This window comes from Humulus lupulus, chromosome 7, assembly GCF_963169125.1.
Source record: "Humulus lupulus chromosome 7, drHumLupu1.1, whole genome shotgun sequence".
NCBI lineage: Eukaryota > Viridiplantae > Streptophyta > Magnoliopsida > Rosales > Cannabaceae > Humulus > Humulus lupulus.
Window position 1 is genome coordinate 51060632 of NC_084799.1, and position 10198 is coordinate 51070829.

A 10198-nucleotide genomic window follows, 5' to 3' on the forward strand; every position below is an offset into this window, starting at 1 on the left:
AATGGATACCTTATTTATTCACGTGGTTACCCAAACCTATCCTTGAAATTCTCCTATAAATACTAGGAATAATGGACAGGGAAAGGGACGACCATTTTTGTATTACCAAAACTCTGCAGAAATTGATAGAGAAAAGTAATAATATTGACTCGTGGACTAGGTGGATTTTAACCACTGAACCACGTAAAAGTTATGCGTGTTCAAGAGAGTGTTAATTATTTCATTACGGTTTATAATTTAACACTAATCTACCCGTTTAATTTCTTGACACACTGTTGGCGAAAAACCGCGTCAACAGCAAGTAAACACAATCAATACCCTTTTGCATATTTGATTTCCATACATGCGAGCTTACATTTTGAGACTGTTTTTATTCTTGAAATTTGGGGTGTAACAGTAATAGTGACAGAAGACATAAATATAGATATTTCTTATTTTGTCATTTAATTTTTTCAATGAGAAATTACTTATTTTAATTGTTTTAGCCGTTAATTGAATAATATATATTTATATATAACTTTTTTTTTTTTGCTTTAATTTTTTTTAATTAAATAATTAAAATTTAATCAAATAAATTTTATTAAATTCATAGTTTTAATTTAGAATTTCTTAATATTTTATTATATTGAATATATTTCTAAAAGAAAATTAGAAAAAAAAAGTATTTAATTTTAAAACTAGAGTCAACATATATAATATGAACACTAAATTTAAATTATTATGAACACTAAATTTAAAAATAATAAACAACATCAAATAATTTACTTTAAGATTAATATAAATCATATTTTTATATGTAAAAAGTGAGTAGCTAACGAGTTCTTGGTTTAACGGTTTCTTTAATAAAAATTATGATATTATTATTTTTTTAACTTTAGATAATGTTTTGACTTAATTTTTTTTTTATATGTTTGTGTCATTCTTTTATAACATATGACATTGTTTATATATTTAAAATTTAAATGATAATTAAAAAATATAATAAAAATAAATTATTACATTTTCTAAATAAAACTAAACAAACGTGCATTGTGCGTTGCTTTTACCTAGTATATATATATATTTGTGTGTGGGTTTTTTTTCTTTTAAGATATTTATGTATGGTTTATGTATGTATGTATATATATAAATTATATTAATATATATTTTTATCTGTATATTATTAATATTATAAATTATTTTATATAAAAAGTGTGTATTTAATGAGTTTTCTTAGTTTTAACGATTTTTTTGTTAATTTTAACGAATAATTACACATATTTAATGGAATATACTTTTAAAACCAATTAGAAAATAGGATAGAATAAATATTTAGTAGTTTTATTAATATAAATTCAAATATTATAAAATATCATTATTATAATAATATTTTATACAAAACTAGATATTTAATAATTATCTTGTCTTATAAAAATTGTGTATTTAATAGTTTTTCTTGGTTTTAACGAGATTTTTATTAATTTTAATAGAATATTACAAATATTTAACGAAATATACCTACAAAACAAATTAAAAAATACTATAGAATAAATATTTAATAATTATATTAATATTGTTTCCCAAAATATTTGCATGATGACGTGACATGTTTAAGAGGCACATGAGCGACACGTGATTATTATTAATGAAGGTCTGGTCGACCGACGACCAGAGTGTTAAGAGGAAATTAAAGTTGCTCCATAGGCGCAAAGAATATGTTGAGCAGCAGGAAAAGAAGGCATATGACCAGAGCTGCTCGTGGGACTGAAACATACGCTTAGAAACGGTTATAAGTTAGATATTTCTGAGATATTTAGCTATTTTAAATGTTACTATAATTATTTATGTTATTATTTTGTTATGCTTGTAACGCAAGTTAAGGATGACCCATAGGCCCATATGTACATCCATGAGTATATAAATAGGACTCAAAGGATTCATTTAGGAGAGGCGCAATATTTTGTAGTCCGAGAGAAATAGTGCTTTATTACGCAGTTCTTGTATCTAGCTTTAATACTTGTGAAACTCAGTACACCCTTGTTTGCTGATTGCACATTTTGGGGTTTTACATCAATAAAAACACTAAGTGGACGTATGTTATTATCAATCTCTGGGGTCAAACCACTATAAAATCCTTGTGTTGTTTACATTCTTGCATTCAGTTCTATAATTCTTATCGTTTTTCATGACTCCGTGTCGTTGACTAAATCGAGGGAAAACATTTTGGTGCTTTTGTTGAGAGTTGAACTCAAGGATTCCAAGAATACAATAGCTAAGAACTCCAAGAGAGCGGGTCAAGTTGGACAGGCGTCGAAAAAATGTACCAAATCCACCTCCTCCACCAAGCGTAGCGGAGGATGAGCCACAAATGGAATTAGAAGAGGAGGAAATGGACGTTGGAACTTTACGAAAAACTCTGGGAGTGTTGCAAGATGAGTTAGCTACCCTAAACGCTAACAAAGAAAATGTGGCTGAAATAATGGTGATGCAACAGATGGAGCTCGACTGGAAACGTCGAGAATTGAACGAAAGACAAGCAGACATGGATTGTTGGCAAAGAGACGCAACATCAACTTTACAGGCGACTATTCAGTTGGCTCGAGGGCAGCCACCTGTTCCACCTGCACCAACCTCTCAGCCAGATCTACCCCAAAATCCTCATCCTCCTCAAAATTTACGATCAGAGCACCACCAGTGTCCTCCAAATCCACAAGACCCAAGGAACCCACAGCGGCCGGAACAACATCCAGCTGCTCAGCAGGAAAGGAAACCTCAAAATCATGCTAGAATTAGCGAAAAGCGTCAACCCTCTCATGTTGGTCGAGGTAATACGCAGCAACACAGACAGAATAGGGACGAGCAGAGTCCCAGAAGCCCTAGACGTCAAGTAACAGATGAACAAAACCTTCCTAGCAGGAGACAATGTCCCTCAGGGAGCAGGAGGTAGACAAACTTAGGCTCTGCGATCTGGGATCCCCCACAACTAAGCAATGTCTAGGGACCCAACGACTAGCGCAGACCTATTCCTGTTTACCGAGAGGGACTAGGGAGAAGAGAGGGGGACAGTGCATACAGTAGGTCGCGAACGAACAGGTCGCAATACAGAGATGACCATAATTACAACGAGGGGGCTTCAGTTATAATAGGAGAAACGTTGGTCGACAATAGGACGAAAGGAATGGACATCAAAACTCTCCTCCAATGGACAACCGACCAGCAAGCCAGAACGTTGGGGGGAAGCCCAGACAACCCAACGTCTTTGACCGATAAGGTGCAAGCGAGCAGAGGCAGAGGGATGAGGACCTAAGGGACATAATTAATGGTCGAAGGGAAAGGCACGATGAGCACATCCCACCCACAGTGACCGCCCCTATCCCTACTATACCATACACTGTTTAGGCTCCGATAGATTCTCTTAATCAGGTTGTACAACAGCTAGTAGGGAATAAAATGTCCCATATTGAGTATGACCGGAGAAAGAACACCCTGTTCATCAACAGAATTGCTATGGCAGAAATCCCAAGAAAATTCAAAATGTCAGTACTGCCCAACTTTACTGGAAGATAAAACCTGGTATCTCACGCAAATAAATTTGAGATACAAATGGACATCCAAAAGGTGTTCAAAGATGCTCGATGCATGATCTGTCCTGCTTCCTTATCTTATTATGCCCAGGAATGGTACTTCAAATTTCCACTAGCCAGGGCAATTTCATGGGAGATGTTCGTAAAATAATTTTATGGAAAATTCTATGCTGGTCGGATACATCCAACAAAGGCTAATCAGCTGGTTGATATCCGACAAAAGAAAGGATAGCCTCTCAAGGAATACATACAGAGGTTTATGCGAGCAGCAACTCGGACCAAGATAGTTGGAGATGAGGGAAGGATGATGGCCATCATAGCTAGAGTACAACGCCAATCTCCCCTTTGGAGAAACCTAAGTAAAAATGGAGTAAAAATTACTCAAGAATTCTTGGATCGAGCAAATAAATATATCAAGCTGGAGGAAGCTATCGCCAATGAAGGAAAGTCTCCAAAGGCCGACCAAGGCAAAAAGGAAGAGTAGACCAAGGCTGCTAATGGTTCTAGCAAACCCAAGGGAAATAATGACAAAAGTAATAATAAGAACGGAGGAAAAAGGAAAAATATTGAGCATACGACGTCTAATAACAAGCGTCCTAAGCAGAAAAGAGACGAGTCGAGGTTCAGTAACTATAAGGCCCTGGTCGAGTGTATCACACCAATCACACCTCAGTCCCTTCAGACGACAAACCCCGATCAGAAAGGACATATCCAAGCGGGACACAACCAAGTTTTGCGTTTCCACAACGACTATGGCCATGATACCAACGAGTGTAACCAGCTGAAGGACAAGATTGAGTTCTCTATATGATAGGGACATCTAAGAAGATATGTATGAGCAGGGGGAAACTCCTAGCAAGGGGTTAACGGAGGCAAAGAGCAGGCACTTGTACGCCAACACTCGCCTCCACTGCAGCCAGCCCAAGTCACTGGTACTTTGCTGACTATCTATGAGGGACCACATATATCTAGTGACAATGGTAAGGCAAGGGAGAGATATGATAGAACCCTACGTCGCGAACAAGACATAGAAATGCTTAACGTCGAGGAGCGAACTCCCAAAAAAGCTTGAACAAAGGAAGATAGGATAATTTTCTCTGAGTAGGACGCACATCATGTCTGATTCCCCCACCCAGATCCCTTTGTCGTGGACATTCAGATTGACAGCATGATGGTGAAACGCGTGTTGGTAGATACCGGAAGCTCGATAAACATTCTGTATAAATATTCACTGGAAAGAATGAAATTATTAGTGCAAGATTTAGAACCATGCAACCAGACTATCTATGGTTTCGCTGGTGAGGGATTAGCACTAGCAGGGTCAATCAGACTTCTGGTCATGGCAAGAATGACACCCGATAACAAGACATTACTCACTACTTTTATAGTAGTCAATTGTCCGTCCCCATATAATGCCATGATTGGAAGACCCATCCTGGTAGATCTACGAGCAGTGACTTCAGTCTGGCATTTGACCATGAAGTTTCCAATCGATGCAGGAGTTGGGTGTGTGTTGGAAAATCAGCAAGAGGTCGTAGAATATTATAACTCCTTGATCACAAAAGTGAGAAAGTGCGGATCGGGGAGCGCAGCAGAAAATAGGTTGCCATTGGTAAATGAGTCACACAAGCCCAATCGGATGAACAAGTCACCAAATATGGTGTTTCCCAAAGTGAGGATAGGGACTTAGATCCTCGCGTTGCGGACTTTGAGGAAAGTATTGGACCCGTGGAGGACCTCAAGGACGTCCAACTAGAAGAAAAAGATCTGACCAAAGTTGTAAAAGTCGGTAAAATCTTAGAGACAACACTCAAAGAAAAGTTGGAGTTTTGAGGAAGAACCAGGAGGTATTTGCCTGGTCGCATAAAGACATGGTTGGAATCGACCCGGCAGTTATCAGTTGTGACGTCCCAAATTTACTAATAAGGCTTAGGGACTTGATTAGTGTGCCTGGAGGGCAATAAGGGATTTATTGTCTTAATGTGTGAATTTAATGAATATGTGATTGGAAATGCATGTTTAGGTGAATTAAATATGCATGTGGGCCCCGTTTGGTTATTAGGGGCATGTTTGTAAGTTTAGCTCACTGAGAGCGTAAATGTAATAAATGTGAATATTGTGATATATTTGTGATATATCTATGTTGTGCGATCCGAGACAGTCCTAGGGAGCGGTTAGCTAGAAAGTCAAAACGGGGTCGAATACTCGACTCGGGACGAGTCGAGGGGTATTTTGGGTATTGGACGTTTTATGGGGTTATCGGGTTATGGGAATGAATATTTGGAGATATATTTGAGGTTAGAATGTTTAGGAGGGAATATTGGGGAATTTTATTATTTTGCCCTCGGGGACTTAACGGGATTTGGAAAATGACTAAATTGCCCTTGGGATAACTTAAGGATTAGGGATAGGTTTAAGGGGCTAAAAGGGAATTTGGCTTTTTAAGATAACTAGAACTGGCAGAGGGGAAGTATTTCACGTTTTCCTCACTTAGGATTTATCTTAATTGTCTTTGGAAGCTCTAGAGGGAAACAGAAGTTGGGGGAAGAAGGGAGAAGGAAGCTGATTTTCTTTGGGATCAAGGGAGGAATTCAGAGCTGGACTTTGGGGACTAGAAGCTGGAACTTAGAGGAGTAATTCAGGGATTTAATCAAGCTCAAAGATAAGCTTTTAATTTGACGAACAAGCTAAAATTCTACTGGTTTGAATGCTAGAACTTAGGCATGCATGGATTGGTGCTCAAGATTGGTTTTGTATGTTTATGGGTGTAAGAATTAGTTTGTGAGCTTGGATGGATGTTTATGCCATATGGATATGAATTCTAGACTTAATTCTGGGGTTGGCTGAAGTTTGGGGTATGAGAAATGAGATTAAGCTCGGGAAAGAACTTGAAAGAAAGGCTAGCTTTTTGGGTTTGCAGGTCGAGTCGCGGCCCTAGGAGGGGCATGTCGCGGCCCGTGTGCATGTGAGGCCTGGGGAGGCCTTTGATCTTGAGGCGCACTGCGGCAGTTGGCTAAGCATGTCGAGGCCCGTGTCTCCTTCCAGGGAGGTGTTTTGCCTCTGTTTTGAGGCATGTCGGGTTGGGTCGCGACCCTAGTTCAGAATGTTGGGCTTTAAAGAGGTTTTAGGCTCGGGAATCCAAAAGTTAAGACTTCGGATGAATTTTATCACCTGGATTGATAGGATTCAAGGTCCCGGAGACTAGAAATATGATCCAAAGTTATTTAATGGGTTAGAACTTGATGGATGGATATTTTTTATGCGTTGTGACTAGAGTTTTAGCGAGGCTCGGACTAGGGGACTGTGCTCGGGACATCGGTTCTTGGAAAGCTTGGGACACAGGTAAGAAAATTGTTGTACCCGTAGAGCGGGGTGAGGCCCTATATGATTGTGTTGCAGGGCGTAGCCCCATTGATTGTGCTTATGCATGTTTAAGTATTTGTTTAATTATGCTATGTGTGCATATATGTGAATGAACAGCAAGAGCCAGGAATGGCGAGGGCCGAGAACAGCGAAGGCCGGGAACGACGAAGGCCGAGAACGGCTAGGCTGAGTAGAGTAAGGGGCCGGGAGCAGTGTTTAGCACACGGAGTGCGATTTGCCGGGGCGAGACCTTATAGGATACCTGGGATATCCTCACGATGTAGACCACGAACCCAGGGCCTAGTAAAGTGTCTGGGATGGCATGGCCGTATGTGTTTAGCCCATTGGCAGTTTATTTGTATGTTGAATGATCGAAATGCATATGTTATCTGCTTGTGTGAGTTTTCTTGCTGGGCTTTGGCTCACGGGTGCTCTATGGTGCAGGTAAGGGCAAGGGGAAAGTCGACCAACCATGAGTACGGAAAGTGTAAAGCGGCGCGTACATGTTTGGCCTGCCTGGCTGCCACGACAAGGGGTATTTTTGGGAGATGATTGTACTAAACCTAAATTTTTTCGTTTATCCGACTTTAGTTATATTTTTTAGTTGTAAATATTTCTAAACAATATTTTGGGATCCTAATTGTTAAACGCTTTATGATTTTCAATTAATGATATTATTTTCAAAGTATAAGACTCTATTTATGATTTAATTACACTTTTGTCTTAAAACTTCGATTAGCGAGTTAATTGCACATTTTAAACTCACTTAGTAACGGCTCTAAGGAAGTAGAGCGTTACAACTTGGTGTCGGAGCGAGCCAAGGTTTATGGTTCCTGGAGATTGACCGAACATGTATGCTCACTGTCAGTGACAAGCTCGACTCATGGTTGGTTGGTAATGATTGACTTATATGCCTGATTATGTGCTTAAATGCCCTGTTTGCTTGCGTATTTCATATAGAGCATGATGAATGAGTTAACATATGCATGATGTCAGGGCATGGCCCGTTGAGTGTTATATGTTATTTGTTTTTTATGTGGATTTTTGTTTATGGTTGACTGATATGACTTGGGAGGTGGTTGACTGATGGTAAGGTTTCATCTCTGATTTTGAGTCTCCTTGTATGTTTCAAGAGTTTGGGTTGAATGCTGAAAATTGGATTTGTGGCTTAGTGATTGTGAGAATTCAGCTAGGGAAGCAAAGAATTTAGGCTTAGAGTTGGACTTGAAAGTAGCTAATGGTCGAATCCCTGCTTGAGGTAAGAATTTCGTGTATCTCTGGAGTTTATTTACTGGTGTGGTTTACGATTTCTGAAAGGTGGTTTAAATATTGTAAAGTGTTGTTTAAGTTTGTGGAGTTTTAAACCACTAGGTGATTCTTGGGTTTGATTGTTGTGTTTGGGCTTGTTGTTGTTGTTTCTGAGTTACCATATTGTTTACCTGGGGCTTTTGGTCGAATTGGGACTTGGGTGTACCTTGGTATTAATTTGGAAGAGTTTTGGCTCTGGAAAAATGTTGGGAAAAACCTAGTTTTCTGGGTTTGCGTATGAGTGTCGCGGCCATGTTCTTCCATGTTGCGGCGCTAGGTTATATCAGACAGGGGAAGCTTGCTGAGCGTCGCGGCCCTATAGGGCTGTGCCGCGGCGCTAGGCCAATTACAGGAGATGAGATTTTGGTATTTTAGTGTTTTGGCTCAGGGGGCTCGAGGGACGCTTTTGCTATCTTGTGTGGGGAAACGGGAGGTCCCGAGAGCACGGGATTGGTTCCGGGGGATGAGTATGAATTGGTTAGTAACGAGAGTCCTATGTATGTGTTGTGAATAGGATTTTAGTGAGGCTCGGGTTAGAGGACTGTGCTCGGGATTTCAGTGCTCAAGAAGCTCGGGACACAAGTAAGAAAATTGTTGTACCCGTAGAGCAGGGCAAGGCCCCATAGTTGTGTTGCATGGCACGACCCTATATGATTGTGTGCAGGGCGTAGCCCCATTGATTATGTTAATACATGTTTAAGTACTTGTTTAATTATGCTTCGTGTGAATATATGTGAATGAACGGGAAGAATCGGGAACGGTGAATGCCACGAACGGCAAGGGCCGGGAACGGTGAAGGCCGAGAATGGCAAGAGGCCGGGAGCAGTGTTTAGCGTGCAGAGTGCGAGTTGCCAGGGTGAGACCCTAAAGGATTCCTGGGATGTCCTCATGGTGCAGACCACGAATCCAGGGATGTCTTGGGACGGCATGGCTATATGTGTTTAGCCTGTCAATGGATTTGTTATATGTTGAATGGTTGATATGCATATTTTATTTATTTGTGTGGATTTTTCTTGCTGGGATTCGGCTCACGGGTGCTCTGTGGTGCAGGTAAGGGGGAGGGGAAAGTCGACCAACCATGAGTATGGAGAGCGTGAGGCAACGCGTACATGTTTGGCCTGCCTGGCTGCCACAGCCAAGGGTATTTTTGAGAGATGTTTTGTATTAAATTTTATTTTGTCGTGTAGTCGACTTTAATCAGATTTTGAGTTGTAAATATTTATAAACAATATTTTGGGATCCCGAATGTTAAACGTCTTATAATTTTCAATGAATGACTATTTTTTTTCAAATTATATGATTTTAATACAGTTTAGTTACACTTTTGATCAAAATTCTTGATTAGCAAGTTAAATGCATGTTTTAAACTCACTCAGTAACGACTCTAAGGTAGTAGGGCATTACAACTTGGTATCAGAGCGAGCCAAGGTTTATACTTTCTAGAGATTGACCAAACATGTACGCTCCCTGTCAGTGACAAGCTCGACTCAGGTTTGGTTGGTAATGATTGAATTATATGCCTGATTATGTGCTTAAATTCCCTGTTTGACTGCTTATTTTATATAGAGCATGATAAATGAGTTCACATATGCATGATGCCAGTGCATGGCCCGTTGAGTGTTATATGCTATTTGTGTTATGTGGATTGTTGTTATGGTTGGTTGATGTGAATTGGGAGGTTGTTTTGGATGTTGGTATCATGCCTGATAAGCGGCATCATTGATTGCAGGCATATAGTTGAGATGCCTCGACAATCATCGAGACTCCACGGCAGTAGGGCCGAGGATGACAACCAGGGTCAGGACCCTCCACCTGCCCCACAGAATTGGAAACAGATGTTTGCCAAAATGGAAGCAAGACTACAACAAATAGAGGAAGAACTTTGACAGTTGAGACAGCAGGCCCCTCCTCAAGTCACTGGGTTGTCAGTTCATTAGGCTGTGGCGCCAGTGCCAATTCAGCTT

General features: G+C 39.9%; 1 protein-coding gene across 1 annotated transcript; it reads left to right on the plus strand.

Annotated features, from left to right (window-relative positions):
- Window positions 1-2347: 2347 nt before the first annotated feature.
- On the plus strand, window positions 2348-2926 carry LOC133791688 (uncharacterized). The gene has a single exon (XM_062229606.1). The coding sequence runs from the start codon at window positions 2348-2350 to the stop codon at window positions 2924-2926; it is 579 nt and encodes a 192-aa protein (XP_062085590.1).
- Window positions 2927-10198: the final 7272 nt, after the last annotated feature.

Coding starts and splice junctions, on each gene's coding strand:
- LOC133791688 (XM_062229606.1), top strand. CDS start 2,348: ATGGAATTAGAAGAGGAGGAAATGGACGTTGGAACTTTACGAAAAACT.